A 15,154-nucleotide genomic window follows, 5' to 3' on the forward strand; every position below is an offset into this window, starting at 1 on the left:
TTTCCTCATCCCAAATATGAGGCAAAGAACTTCCCACCTTCCAACATCACAGGGAAGTTTCTGAAACTCAATGAGATAACAGGCGTCAAGGTGTTTTTTAAAAGTGGCAGGCACTGTCCAGGTGAAGGACACTGTTACAATAGGGGCACTGTCACAAGAGCACTGTGTGGCTGGCACAGCATGGGCCCTGAGCTCAGAGCAACAGCAGCCATGGCACCCGGGATGGGGCAAATGACAACAGCAGTTGCAGAACTTCTGGGCTGTTGGAAAGGCTGCCTCCTACTTTCCTTTGCCCTCTCCCAGAGATTTCACTTCACACTCCCACAGCTATTCCCAAGGCGCCCCCAGGAACTCAATCCCCACTGATAGGGTGAGGGTAGCTGCTGTCCTGGTCAGAGTGGGGGAGTGGGGGGGGGCAGGGGACCACCAAAGGACGCTCAGCTGGTGAAGTGTGGGAAGGATTCAACCCAACCCGGTTCAGGCTCCCCCCTCAGGTAGAGACATCCATCTGGCCTGAACCAGCTCTGGTTAGAGACCCCTGGCCCAGGCAGGGGCCCCACTCTGGGCAGGCCGTCAAGCAGCAGAGGCCCCATCTGATCCAGGCACTTCCTTTGGTTAATGAGAAACCAAATAAACAGCCTCTGCCCCAGCTGGCTTCGGGAGCACCCCAGCCAGACCCAGCCCTGCTTGCTCCAGCCAGCCTCCCTTCCCTCCACCCTGCAGGTCCCGTGACTCTCCTCCCCCTGCTTCCCTCTTCCCTCACCCCTCACCGCTGTGCTTGCTCCTTGGCTAGGGTGCTGGGGCTTCCTGCTGCAGATTGTTAACTAACCCTCCCCTTCCTTCCTCCTCCTCCTTTCCTCTAGTGCCTTCTTATCCATTTTTAGCCATGGGGATCCCACTTGTCCTCTCCTGACATCTGTCTCAGCCATTTCCACAGGGAGTACCCCCCTATCCTGCCCTGAAGACCTGCAGGCTGCTTCAGGCCCTGCTAGCCTATATCCCTGCTGTGGGATTGGGGCCAAACCCTCTTTGGGGCCCTCACTACGCTCTTAGGCTGTCAGCCCATGGGAGGGAATCTGGGTGCTGGTGCTCAGGGCTGCTATAGTTTGAGGGCTTCAACTGTCAACCAGAAGCCCCCGAGGATGCCATGGTGAGAGCTCTGGTGTGTAGGAGAAGGAAGACTCTTCTGGCTAAGAAGTGAACTGGACAGCCCTGAAGTAGCTTTAGTACCCAGTGGGCCACAGCTGCAGCCCAGCTCTTGGGAATTTATTTCTACCCACCTCCAGGTGTCTTGAGGCAGGGCAGGGCTGGGCCTGCCAGCAGGTCTCAGATCTCGCCCCAGCCAGGTAGTGGCAGTACTTGTGGACACACCCAGGTCCCCATGGGAACATCCCCTCCCCCATCAACACTCTCCAGCTGAGCCTATTGCCAGACCTGGCAGATGCCCATGGCCTATGCCACAGCGGTAACAGGACAGACAGGAGGATATGGTCACAGGCTCCAGCGGATGAGAGGGCAGAGGAAGTTGTGACAAGTGCAGGAAGGGCACAGAGCACTTGAAACATCTTGCTCCGCTAGGACGGCCACCATCTTCTGACACCTGCCCAGATCACCAGTGTTTTGGGCACAGGAAATCTCATACACACACACACACACACACACACACACACACGCAGTGTCTCTCTCTCACTCACTCACATACTCACTCAGACACATACACTTCATTCCCCAACATCATGACACCATTTTACACCCATTTCTCCATGTGGTTAATTTTTTTTTTTTAGTTCTCATTTTTTTCTAAGAAAAAAGCAACAAGAAAATAATTCAGAGTTTATACAAAACATCTTTACATTATTTTTTTCCAAAAAGACTAGTATTTACACAAATGGCAACAGAAACAAAAACAAAAAAAACCCTTCCAACTGCCACCTGGAAGGGGCTGGCTGTCTCGCTCCCTCTCCCACCCGGCACTGGGGTGGGCAGCTGGCCAGGAGGCAGTGTGGAGGTGGATGGTGTAAGGCCCAGCTCCTTCCATAGCCACTCTGGGAGCTCCTTCAAGGCACCCGCAAGTGGCAGTCTGTTAGCAGCCGTGCTGGCAAGGAGCCGGGGTCAAAGTGCACGGCGTGCTGGCCCATCCCTGGGAAGCCTCTTCCTCTTTCCAAGCCCCAGCCCAAGATCGGGGGGTTGGCGGGGGCTGGATGGGGAGGGGTACCCACCTGTGCTAGAGCCCAGAAAAGGAGCAGGCCACCTGGCCTTATACCCGCTTAGTTCTCTGCCCTGGGCCTCTTTCCCCACCAGGCTGAAGGATGCCAAGGGTGAGGGGAGAACAGGGCAAGGGGGAGAGGGGGGAACTCCCAGCTCTGCAAGGCAAATAGCCACCTGGGCACCTCACCTCCCTCCACCCCCCATGAGGTCATCTGCCTGCAGCAGCTCTCCTGTTCCCCAGGCAACAGCCAATTAAGACGTTAATTACCGTGAGAGTGAGGGAGGCAGGAGATGCCCAAGAATCCCACAAGGAAGGGATTTTTTTTTTGGTGGAAGGGTGGCAGCCACTACCCCATTGCCAAGATCAGCACTGTAGAAGGAGGGTCAGTGGGGGAGGGTGAGACACCTTGCCCAACGGCACTCCTGTCTTCCCCTGTGGGCAAGAACAGCCCTGGCCTGCCCCCTCCCCCCTAAAATGCTACAGAGTTTATAAAAGAAATGCCATCCTATGCTTCCCTGCTGGCCACATCTTGCCCCAGGCCCCCGATACTGGGGTAGGGCAGGCTCAGAAAGCCTGGGGAGGGGCTGCCTTTTCCATTTTTCCATTTTCCTTCAAAAAAACAGATGAAAATGAGTTGACAGCTAAAAAATGAACACAAAAACATTAAAAACAGTGATGATAGCGGACAAGCAGTCCTGGGGAAGGAGGAAGGGGGCGGGAGGGGCAGGGCCAGGGGACATGTCCCTGCCTGCTGTCCATCAGCATCCGACCCTGCCCTCCAAGAAGGGGCGCCCCCGCAGAGCCCAGAGGCCTGGCCAGAGGGGGAAGGCACAAGAGCATGGGGGCTGGGGGCACAAGCACCCCCCTCCGAAGCCCAGGGGGCAGGGCAAAAGGGGGATTATAAAAGCCAAGAAACTACAAAACTAAATACAAAGGTGGGCACAGCTGGCAAGGGGAGGGGCGTGGGTGAGGAAGGAGAGGTGCAGTCCCGGCTGACTGTCCCTCAGGGCCGAGGCCACCGGGGCCCTCAGACCTTGTAGTAGATGTTCGCTGGGCTCTGGGGCGGCATCTCCTGGACGATGTAGACGGGGTGCCCGTAGTCCCCACTCACCTTCTCATAGTGGGGGCAGTAGTTGTTCTCTGTAGTCCGTAAGGGGATGATGATGTCGCTGGGCTCGGTGCCCGCCGTGCCACTACCCCCCTTGGGACTGGCCAGGGTGCTGAGTGAGAGGGCGGGTGCCCGCTGCTGCGTGTGCTTGCGGTGCCGCTTGCGCAGCTTCAGTAGCAGGACGGTCAGGAAGATGATGATGAGCAGGAAGATGACACAGCCGGCGCCGACAGCTGCGAACAACGCCACCTTGGAGTTGAAGAAGCTGTCAGGGTCTCCACTGCCGCTGCCTCCACTCCCGCCTGGGCCACTTTTCTCCTCCTGGTTCACAGTCTCTGTGGAAGGGGAAGGGAGGGGAGGGAGGTCAGTCCAGGAGCCCAGGGACAGGGCCTGAAAGGGCAGCCGAGTGATCCTTCTGCCCTCTGGGAGACACCCAGACACTCACCGTGTTTGCCGTCAGAGTCACTTGGGGAGCCCCGACCACCAGGGGCCTGCGTGGCCATCTTGATAGTGTTGTCTGCCTCCTTGCTGGGACGGCTGGTAGTCAGCTGCTCTGGTGTCACAGCATTGGGGTCTGGGGGTGAGGAGAGGACAGGTGAGGTTGGGGTACCCCAGCAGCATAGATGCCTCAGTTACTTAGCAGGGGCCAAGAACAGCCCAGATCCCAGACCTCAGATCCTCTACCCCTACTGGCCCCTCTGCTACCCACATCCCCATGCCCAGTCAGGAACATCTGTTGCACAAGCCTAGCTGGGGAGCCCTTGGACTGGGCGCTTACCTTGCCCAACCTTCATGACGATCTTCATGGTGCGTGTGCGGCACACACCTCCCTCCCGATTCTCCAGTCCCTCCAGGCTCCCATTGGATGTGGCTGCAGCAAGAGGCCAGAGCAGTCAGAGGGAGGGAGGGGTCTGCCCAGAAGCCCTACTGCTGGCTTAGCCGATAAGGATAGAAGTGGGAGTTGGGAAGTTGCAAGCAGCTCCTACCTAGCTGGGAACCTTTCTACTTCTCTCCTCCCACTAGCAACAGAATCTAGGAACTAGCCCCTCCCGCAAGGGTGCTGCTCCCCGATCATGACCAGGCCCTGGTGCTTCTTTCTCAGTGGAAACTATGTGTGTCTTCTCCTTGGGCGAAGCTGCTCAGAGGCAAAGCAATTTGAACTGGTATGCTGACAGAGGCTTCTATGCAGACTGGAAGGAATCCTAGATTAGGGGTCAGGAGAACTGGGTTGGAGTCCCAGTCCTCTCCCTAACTCACTCCCTGTGTGATCTAGGGCAAAAGAAGCCCCTTCACCCCTTGAGGCCTCAGTTTCCCATGAAGAGAAAGGCTGAAGCTCTACCAACTCTGCCCTTCCCAAGATTAGAGCTTAGGTGGGCAAAGAAAATAAGAGAGCACCATGAACCGGAGCCCTCTCCCACCCAAATCCTAGAGCCAGGGCGGGCTAGCAGCAGTCCCCTTGGTAAAAGCTGGGGCCTGAATTCTAAGACCAGGCTACAAGGAGAGTACACCAGTCTTCAAAGGGGACCAGATCAGGCCCAGCCTTAACTGTGTGCAGTCTATTTGTGCTACTCAGAAGCTCCCACTGCTATGGGACAGCAGAGAAGCACGTGGTAGGCGGGAACTCACAGGTAATGTAGTAGTCGTGGTGCTTTTTGAACTCCAGGCCCATGTAGTTGGGGCTGAACTCCTGGAACTTGATGGTGAAGCGGATTTCCTGCTCTGGCCTATTGCAGGTGACCAGCACGTTGGGGTCGAGCACAGTGCTGCAGGCAGCTGCCTGCTCAGGCCGTACCAGGTACAGCTTGTAGTACTCATACGGCCGCCCAGCTTCTGCTCGGGGACAGATGATGTCCAGCTTGTCTCCAATCTTTGGGTAGATCACCAGGCCCTTCCCGCTCAGGAACCTGCCAAGGAGGGAAGAGATCATCAGCCTCAGGATTGGGAGTCCCAGACCATCCCCAGGACCAGGGGAGCAGACGATGAGGGCCAGGCTGGGCCAACTGGGTAAAGATGGCGAGAAGAGGTATTCTGTCCTTCCTCCATCCTCAGGCTGGGGGTGGGGAGAGAGAACCACACTGCCAGCAGGGTGTGGAAGGGGTGGCCCATGGGCAAGGCTGCCAGGCTTTGACTGCTTGGCCGGGTGGGGCACTGCCTAGCTGGGGGAGCCCTTTGTCCTAATGTGGCATTTCTGCAGGGGGCTGACGTGGCAGATGGGCTGGGCACCAAGGTGTCAGGCCTGGGCTGCCTGGAGGTGGTAGCCCTGTCCTCCTCCCACCCCTAGCCCACTCATATTCCTTCACAGCCACAGCTGCCACCTCCCCAGCATATGTGTGTGTGCATGTGCACGTGCACATACACACACACACAGAAACACACGCATGGCAAGTCCACACATGCCCTGGCCACCACCCCCACAGCTCCCAGCCAACGGCTGGGGGTGTGCAACCTGTCTGGGACCCATGTCTTCTCCCCCATCATTGCTAGTCTTGGGCATGATGGGGAAATAGAAACAGGCATGGCCTGGAGCCAAGGGGTAATGGGCACAGTCTCTAGCCAGGTGCAGCTCCACACAGCTCTCTGCACTTCCCACTCTCACTGCCCCTTATCCTACTGGGGCCCATCCCACCTCCATAACGCAAGAGTCTAAATCCCCAAACTTGACCAGTCTCACTGCTAAGAAAAACAGAGGCCCGGGAAAAGGCGTCCAAGCAGGGACAACAGATCATCTAAGACAGGGCCCCAGGAACCTCGCTCACCTGCATTCTAATCCCCCCACCTCCATAGTGCCTCTGCTCCTGATCCTGAGAGGAGATGGACAAAAGTCTCCTGAGCCAGCTTTGTCTTCTAATCCAGAAGGCCAGGCACTGGGAAATAGCAGGGGAGGGCAGCTGTCCATGGCCACCGATTCACATCACCCTGTCCTTGCCTAAGCACACAGTAAGAAAGTGGTGCTCTCTCAGCCATGTCTGAGCCTGGGCAGGCTGGAGCTGGGAGTAAGGCAGTATGATGTAGGAGAAATAAGACAGATTTTGGAGTCAGATAGATGGTGGCTCTTACTAGCTCTGAGACCTTGGATGAGCTGCCTGATCACCCTAAGCTTCAGTGTCCTCACTTACAAACTGGAGGTGGGACGAGCCCCACCTCCCAGGACCGTGGAGGGGAGACACAATGGGATATGGAGAACACCCAACACACAGTAGGCACTCAACCATTTGACTCCTGCTTAGAAATAGTCTGGTCTGCTGAGGCAGGAGGCCAATATTAACACCAAGTAGTACCCATGAGCCCAGTCTTACTTCTTGGGTGGGAAATAGGAAAGGAAGATACAGTCCCATCCTCAAGGACTTTACTATCTGGTGTGGGTCAAAAAGCAAATGGCCCAAGCTACAGCCCAGACAGCAGCAGGCTATCTAGAGGCTATGTGCAAGGATGCTGGTTTAAAAGACAAGGGCTGAGGTGGGGAGGTGTGGTAATAGCTCAGTGGTAGAGCTCATGGTTAGCATGCACAAGGTCCTGGGTTCTATTCCTAGTACCCCCATTAAAAAAATAAGACAAGGGCTGGAGGCAGTGAGAGGCAGAAGACAGCTCATCCGACAGGATGGTCAGAGATGGTCCCCCAGAAAGAGTTGTATGAAAGCGGGTCCTAGGGGAAGAATAAGAAGTCAACATACAGCAAGAATGGACAGCAGTGGCTGGGACACAAAACCCAGGCCAGTGATTGGCCTAGTGATGGGTAGAGAGGGGCAGAAGAAGAGGTGGAAAAGCTCAGCTGGGGCCAGACTGAAAGGTGAGGGTCACAGCAAGCAGTGTGGGTTTTCTCCAACAGGGGTCAGACTTTTCTAGCAGGAAGGACAATGAGGGGCTGAAGATAGTGGTTCCACAGAACAAAGCTGATGGTGGAAGACTATGGCTCCACTTCCTGAGGGCCTACTGGGAGCTCAGTGTCCTCACCCAGGGGAGAGAAATGATACCCAAGGAGGTGAGTAGGGGAACTAGAGCAAGTAGATAAAGCAGATGAAGAACAGCAGCACTCTCTCCATGGCCAGTGAGGTTCCACCAAGCTGGGACCTGCCATCTTGCTGTGTAGGAAGGTAAAGGCCACAACCAGACGGCCTCCCCTCTTGGGATCTGGCTTTACCATACTCCAGAGGGCTGGGAAGAAAGCAAGCATGGGATGGAGGCCCACACAAACATGGGAGAGAAAATGCCCCCACTCCATGCACGACAAAAAGCCAAGAAGTTTCACTGAAGCCCCCATCATTCCCAAGGTACTTTTTACTTTCCAATCCTCATACTGGTTCCCTCCAGACAGCAGGATTAGACAACTTCTAACATCTTAGAGCCAGAAAGAACCTTCAAGACCCACTGAGTCCAGGCTCCTCATGTGAAGGAATGAGTGATCAGACAAATCTTTCAGTTGAAGAAGGGTGCTCAAAGCCTGTTGAAGGACACTAAACTCACCCAGGATGTTAACCCCTAGGGTTTTAAGAGGACCTAAAATATTGGCTGAATCCATATGGACAGCTGCATATCCACAAGACCCTACTTGGAGGTGACAGCAGATAGACACAGGGCCTGCAAAGCTCACTTTTCTAACTACTGGGCCCACCTTACTCACACCAGGGAGTCTTGTCTGCCCTGAGCGCAGTCTCCCATTGCCCCTCAGGCTCTGGAGCCCTGGAATCAGAACACAGGGCTTCCACCTACTTGGGGTTCTGCCTTGAACCCAGAGAAACTGAGGAAACAGATGTCTAAATAGTGGGTGGGGGAGGAGGGAGAAGAGAGGACTAGTGCCCCTAACACCCCTCGGACTCTTGTCAACCTCAGGAAACAGGGTTCATAAATATTCATAAGTTCATTTGCACAGCAGCTGACAGAGGGAAACTCACCTTCCCCTGAAAGTGCAGAAGGGAGAGGAGCCTGATCAGACCCGACTTCTCTGACCCTGGTCCCCTGTGATGGTGCCTTCTCAGCCTTGTCCCCACCACCGCGAAAAGTGCTTCTGGGCCTGTGAAAAGCCCAAGAAAGTGGCGAGGGGCAACCGAGGCCAGGTCTGATGCTGGTCATCCTGCACAGTGGGGACCTTGCAAGATGCACCTTGTTCACACCAGGTTAGGAGTAGGGGCCAGAGAGGAGGAGGAAGAGAGTTGCCCAGTTAGACTCTTTACCTCCCACTTTTCAATAACTACAACTCCCCCCATTATCAAGCCAAGCTTTCTTGCCTGAGGCCACCCCCAGACAAAGCCTTTTTCTGCAAAATAAGGGGATTGACATGGCCCAGCAGGAAGCCTGCAGCGGGTCACCATGGTAACCCCCGAGGCCTTCCCTCCTTAGCCTCTGATAGCCCTGGGACCCCAGGGAGCCACCCCAGGGAGTAAAAGGACTTGGGGGAGGTGGCCTGAGCCTTCAGGCGCCTGTCTGTGGCCTGCATCTTCCCCTCTACCCTAGACCAAGTCTCTCCCCAAGCCTGCCTACTGAGCTCAGAAGTATTGCCATGACTGCTGCAAAGAATCCTGGGAGAGAAGCCTGAAGGGTCTGGGGCCGTAGCTGGTACTGGTATGAGGCCAACTGTCCCCCTACTTCTTCATCGAGCTGAGTGAGCTGAGCCCCTCTCCACCCACACACAGACAAGCCACAGCCGAAGAGCCTGTAGTTGTGAGGGTTGTGCCTAGAAAGCTGCCCACGTTGTATCAGGTCTACACTTCCCTCTCACCCTTCTCTCAGGCTCTAGGAACTTGTGGTCAAAGAGAATGGCTGAAGGGAGAGCCTGGTCCTAGGCCACACCAGCCCAAGGTTGGTAGAAGACTACAGCCCTGGCCTTGATTCGGTAAGTCTGGCACCTCAGTGCCTGCACCCCCAGGGTGGCAGGACCAGTGGAGGACAGACCCCCAAGCCAGAGCTCAAGCCTGCTCTCATCCCAGCAAGGGTGGGGAGCCCCCAAATTAAAGGCTCCTCTTTCACTCCCCCAGCTCCACCCAGCCCCCGAGGCGGCAGGAGCAGGCCTGGCGTGTCCCAGCAGTGCCCGCCCAGGCGTGGGTGGGCAGGTACAGCAGCTGGGTCCTGGCACACATACAACACTGTCAGAGGCAGGGAAGCCAGGAGAGCCCCAGAGAAAGTCACCCCTCACCACCAACACTAAACTAGGCCTCCCCTCTGCCCCACCAGGCCTCCCCTCTGCCCCACCTGGTCCATGGAGAGCTGAACACCCCCTTCCTTGCTGCCTGCTTTCCATGAGGTCCCTGAGAGGAAATGAGATACCAGGCCCAGAGAGGAACCAAGGCTGCTGTTCGGAGCTCGGGAGCGAAAGTGCCAAGCAGCGAGCTGGCTGCCTCTGGATCAGGTCACCTTGAGCAGGCTGCCCTCAGAGGAAGACCTAGCAAAGTCAAATGAGGCAGCCCCAAGCACTGCTCATCCCACATGGGCAGGGCCTGAGTCACAAGGACAGATGCACGCACATCTGTGAGGTGAGAGGGGAACCCAAGGGGGCAAGAGCCAGCACATCTTCCCAAACCCAGTCTTTCCCAGATTCCCAGGCAGCAGGATGGCATGGAAAGAAAGGCACAGAGCCCAGCTCTCCCCACTACGAGCTGACTGACTTTAAACAAGTCACTTCCCTTTTCTGGGCCTATGCCTCCTCATCTGGAAAATAGGGGCAATTCCAATTTCCCAGGGCTACTGGGAACATCCAGTGAGCTCACATCTGAGGATGCTTTGGAAGGAGCCAGCTGCTGCCTGATTGTTATCACACCAAGCACAGTCCCATTTAGAAGAAGCTGAAAGGAGCTTACCACACGCCTGACTGCTAGCACCCCTACCCAAAATGACTACCACAAAAATGCACCCAGGAGGGGCTGCTATCTACGGAGCACAGGGCAAGGAACCCAGAATGCATTTGGGGAGCATCCCCCTACCTCAGCTCCTCTAATAAGCCTAGGGTAGACCCTACCCCCAACCTGGGGTTCCCATGGCAACCATTGGCCTCCTGGCTGGCCCACCCGCTCCATAATCCTAACACCAGAAAACACTGATGCACAGTAGTATCAGGGCCCGCCCATCCCTATCCAGCAGAGCCGGTGAGGCAATGGAGAGCCTGAGGGGAGAAAGGGAACCCTCAAGTCAGCCCCCAGACCGGCCTTACAAGGCCCTTTGTGCCCTGGCCTGGCTGCCTGCGGTGGAGGGAGGGAGGGAGGGAGGGGAACAGGGAACTTCAGGAGCTGCTGGGTTCCCATCACTTTCAGGCCCCCACCTGTGGCCAATCAGCGACAGAGTAGAAGAGGTCAGGTCCCTAGCCGCCCCGGAAAGGGGCCCCCTGAGCTGGCCTCCCCAGGACTGTGAGCTGGAACAGCTGTGAGGGGGCTGGGGCCAACACTCTGGCTTGTAGCAGGCAAGCCTGGGTTGGGGTCTGCAGCTGCCCCCACCCATGCTGGATGGAGTCAAGGGTCCCGGATGCCAAGCTGAAGCCCCCGCCCCACCCCCACCCCCTTGCAGGGAAGGTGTAATGTGATCGCAGGCACATTCTCACTCCCTGGAGGTGGGGGAACCTGAGTGGGGGGCAGGAAGGGGTCAGAACAGGACTGAGAGACTGAACTGCAGCAGCTGGACTTGGCTGAGGACTCAAGTATGAGGCCTGCCGGCTGCCCCAAGCTCTCAGGGGAGGAGGCTGGGGGAGGGGGCTGCCCCAGGACCTTCCATCACAGCCCTCCCCCCGACCCAAGAGCACGTGCGTACTCTGGTTCCTCCCAACCTCTACCGGCCCAAATCCACCTCCCCACCCTGCACTCATCAGGCAAAGCTGACCAGAGGGGCTAAGGAGGCAGAAGCTCTTGCTACTCAGGGACTACCACCCTGGAAGGCCCCAGCACCGATTTGGGAAAGAGGCTGGGAGTTTGGAGTCGGCCCTTCCAGCTCCCTGCTCCCAGTCAGGGCTGGGGTTGCCCGTGCCCTGGAACCTGGAAACATACCCCCAGCCCCACCACTTCTTTATTTTGATTTTTTCCCAAGGAGGAAGCAATTAAGCAGGGTTTATAGGCACTGGGAGATTTTTGGGGGGGGGGTGAGAAGGGTTTGCCAGCTCATGACAGGACTGAGGAGAGAGACCAAAAGCTGGGAGGAAGAGGGGAGGGAAGAGAGAAAATGAGCCTGTGAGGGAGAGCACGGGCATGTGCGAGAAACAAAAGGACTTGAGAAAAAGAGGCAGAGAGTGACTAAGAGTGAGAGGGAGTGTGAAAAAGAGGGAGAGCGGGCGAGCCTAGGTGGGGAAGGGAGGTGAACGTGGCTCACACAGGGTGTGAGAGGGCGAACCGACCAGGACCTGAGAGGGAGAACTTGGGCAGGAGGCAAAGAGGGAGAGATAGACCGAAAGAGACTGTTTATTTGAAAGGCTGTGGCAGCCTGAGGCTTGGGCGCGGTGGCAGAGGCAGCCCCCAGCACTCAGAGAGGAGCTGAGGGCACTGCCTTCCTCCTGTCCTCCTGCCCCCCAGCCCGCACCAACACACACAGACAGGCTGCATTCCAGACCCCTGAGCGTAGATGGAACTGGGTGGGGGGGGGCACATGCAGGGGCACCAGGATCAGGCCCCCACTGTTCCCAGGGTCTGCTCAATTACAGGATGGAATTTGTGCAAGTCCTATTGAGTCCTCAGCCACCACCCCCACCACCCCCAGGACGCCTGCTCTCAGCCTGAAGTGGATTGGGGATGGGGGCAGATTTCAAAAAACCTGTAAACTGGCCCAGAGCACTAAAGGCTCAAAACACAAAAAGGGTGAAGCTCAGGGAGATCTTGTTTCTCCCAGCCACCCCCCTCACTCTGCAGGAGGGCTCCTTTCCAGCTGTGGAGCTGCCTGCTATCTCTGGTTAGAGACCCGAGAGAGCAATTAGGTCACTCCCATGAGCCCCTATGATGGGCTACCCCAGGCAGATTTCAGTTCTCCTGGCTCAAGAGAGAGCATTTCCAGCCTCCACCCTTACGGGGGTGGGGAGGACTGGGCACTTCACAACCTTTCCTCTTGGGCTGAGCAGCCCAGGGCCCCCAGACCATTTTGAGTCCCTGCTGTTAGGAGAGCACTGCATCCAGTTTGGCTGCTAGGTAAGGGAGAAATTCTTGTCAATCCCTTTCCTTGTACTGAGGCGGAGCTCTCTACCCTGACCCTGGTTGAGACATCCCACCCACCAATAAAGAGGACCCTACCTTAATCCAAGAAGAAGAGAACTAAAGAAGTCACCCTCTCAAACTCCAGAGCTGAGATGCATGCCCCTGGAACCTAAGAGGCTAAGGCGGACAGGAGCCTGGGAAGTTAGCAGGGAGCCCAGGAGAGTGGACAGGAAGAGATTCCAGATACAGGAATCACAGAGCACAGACAAGGCAGGCCAAGGGCCCCCAGTTCCCCACTAAGTGGTATCTGCACACCCCTGGGACCTCCAGAAAGCAGGAAGGAAAATCAATTTTGACCCTGGGTTCCAACCTGAGTCCTAGATGCCAAAAGAGGAAAAGGTACAGAGGTCACTACACAGCCCAGCGACTCCCACTAACAGGTCAGAAACCACTGAGCCACCGCCCTGAAAGGTGTGTGTTGTTGCGGGGGGGTTGTAAAGGGGAAGGAGGAGGAAGAAAAGAAAGGATCTCCTCCAGGTAGCTGCCTCCCCACCCCCTTGGGGAAAGATAAGCACAGCTCCCCAATCTGAGGGACAGAAGGTGGGGGTCCAATGGGACCCGCCTGGGCAGGAATCCTTTACTCTCCACCCCCCTCCCTCCCTCCGCCAGCTCCGCCGCCTCTCTCCTCCCAGGTCAGCCCTGGAAGCTATGCCGCCGGCTCCATTGGACCCCCGACGGGCGCTGGATCGAACCCCCCTCCAACAAAACCCCTCTCCCACTCCGCCCCTCTCCACCCGCCGCCTTTGTGAGCCTGGGAGCGGCGCCCGCCCTTCCATGGCCCCAGCAGGGAGAAGGGGGGGGGGAGGCTAGAAAAGACGGCAAAGCGAAAAGCTAGGGAGGCAAACGGGGAAGAAAGAGAAATGAAAATGGGAGAAGCCCGAATAGGGATACAGGCGCTGCCAGCGGCCCCAAGCGTGGGGTCCCGCGCAGCGGTCCCTTCACAGCTAAACAAACGAGGAACCTGTGTTCCGGTCTCGTTCCCCGCCCAGGTCAAGCTCGCCCCCCGAGCGGCTCTGGGCGAAAACCGCCACGTTCCCAGGGGCCCCAAGAGGGGGCTGCGTTCTCTCCCCCACCCATCTCTCCCGTGCACTCTCGAGCGCTCGGACTCCCAGCTCCGCCTGGCGCGACCATCTCGACTTGATCCGGGACGTGCGGAGGAGAGGGCTGGGAAGCCCAGGGGTCACAACCCAGCCAAGTGCCCCCACCCCATCCCGCCGCACCCTGCCCCGCCCGCCCGCAGGGAAACACACTCGAAAAAGCCAGAGACAAAATGGGGCGCCGCTCCTCCTCCGAACACCTTCCCACAGGCACTCGGGGGCACACGGCCTCACCCCAAAGGAGTGCCTCCAACCCCCAGGGACCAGAGCAGATAAGTTACTCACTTGGGGTTGAGGGAGCTCCAGGACACAGGCTCCAGATTCTTGGCCAGCGGCGTGGCGAGCCGGCACAGAGCCAATACGACCATCGCCACAAGCCACTTGCCGAGCCAACGCTGCCCAGGCCGGGCCATCTTCCCGGGGGTCAGGCTGCACTTAGGGATCCCCTGGCGCCTCCTCAGCAAAGCTGGCCTCGCCTTCCCTTGCAGCGCTGCGCTCCGAGCCGCTCAGGCGCCCATCCTCCGCAGCCGCCGGCTTTGAAGTGCTCCCCTCCCGCCGGCTTCGGTGTCGCTCTTCTCCGCCCGGCTGGCCAGGAGAACTCACTGGGCAGCCGCCCCCAACCTGGGCATGAGCTGCGGCCTCCGAGGGCTCGGTCCCCTGGCCTCTCCGCTGCACGAAGCGCGACGGGGGCTCTGCGCCCCCGGGTGATCCCGTCCGATTCCGCTTGGCTCCCCGAGACTGTTTGGGATTGCGCGCCCTCTCCCCGACGGGGTCTCCCCGCTGGGGATTCGGTGGCCGCCCCGACGCCTGGACCGTCCCGGGATCCGCACCCCTGGGAAAAAGTGGTAGTCTCCCCACCACAAGAGTTCGGTCTGGGGGCTCCCGACCGGGTCGCCCTGGCACGGGATCCGTTCCTCCAGGCCACACTGGGACTCCGGGCTGCGCGCCCCTCGACAGCTTCTACTTCAGCGCGGGCCCCGCTCAGTGTACTTCGAAGAGCGGGGAGACGTTGCTGAGCGAGCCAGTCCCATCAGTTTGAGCCTCTGAAGCCTCGGCCGGGTGGCCCGGTAGTCCCGTCGCCGAGTCCTAACTCCCCGGCGATTACGCCCGAGGGTCTGCGGCCAGAGCGAGGTTCACACACCTCCCACTACTGTCCAGCGCGCATAGACTCCCTCCGCCGCCGCTGAGCTGCCTACTCCCCTGCTCAGGCGAACGCAAGGCCAACCCTACTCGTCTTAGCCAATAGCAAGCTCCGTCACGGGGTCCTTGCCCCGCACCACGCCCCCAGAACAGGAAGGGGGCGGGGTTTCAGGGAGCTCTTAAGGACGCCGCGCGGCCGATGGCACCAATCTGAGTGTGCGGCTCGTGTGGTTAGGGGTGGGTCCCTCCTAGTCCTGTTCCCAGAGCGCTCAGCCCGTGGGAAGTTGGTGCTCCTCTAGAATTGTCGGCCTGCTCTCACCCTTGTGCGCCTGGTCAACACTCCAGGCCACTGAACTGGGCCAGGCAGGCCCTGTCACAAATCTCCTGGGAAAGCACTGCCATCCTCTTTTTACACACGCAAGCCCTGATGTCCTGCTGCGTGCCCACT

General features: G+C 58.0%; 1 protein-coding gene across 1 annotated transcript; it reads right to left on the bottom strand.

The window, feature by feature from the left end:
• Positions 1–1,820: 1,820 nt before the first annotated feature.
• EFNB1 (ephrin B1) lies at positions 1,821–14,772 on the bottom strand. Its single transcript, XM_032474488.1, has 5 exons — positions 13,852–14,772; positions 4,944–5,221; positions 4,096–4,188; positions 3,763–3,891; positions 1,821–3,652 (listed from the first exon to the last, which is right to left on the bottom strand). Exons 1-5 carry the CDS (start codon positions 13,977–13,979, stop codon positions 3,237–3,239), a joined length of 1,044 nt encoding a protein of 347 aa, XP_032330379.1. The 5' UTR covers positions 13,980–14,772; the 3' UTR covers positions 1,821–3,236.
• Between the last annotated feature and the right edge of the window lie 382 nt (positions 14,773–15,154).

This window comes from Camelus ferus, chromosome X (genome assembly GCF_009834535.1).
Source record: "Camelus ferus isolate YT-003-E chromosome X, BCGSAC_Cfer_1.0, whole genome shotgun sequence".
NCBI classification, from domain to species: Eukaryota; Metazoa; Chordata; class Mammalia; order Artiodactyla; family Camelidae; genus Camelus; species Camelus ferus.

What these genes read in the sequence shown, in the direction of transcription:
- EFNB1 (XM_032474488.1), bottom strand. Translation starts at nt 13,979, where the DNA reads ATGGCCCGGCCTGGGCAGCGTTGGCTCGGCAAGTGGCTTGTGGCGATG. An exon ending in CCACGACTACTACATTACCT is followed by an intron (nt 4,189 to 4,943) that starts GTGAGTTCCCGC and finishes CTCTTGCTGCAG; the next exon opens with CCACATCCAATGGGAGCCTG. An exon ending in CGTCATGAAGGTTGGGCAAG is followed by an intron (nt 3,892 to 4,095) that starts GTAAGCGCCCAG and finishes CCTCACCCCCAG; the next exon opens with ACCCCAATGCTGTGACACCA.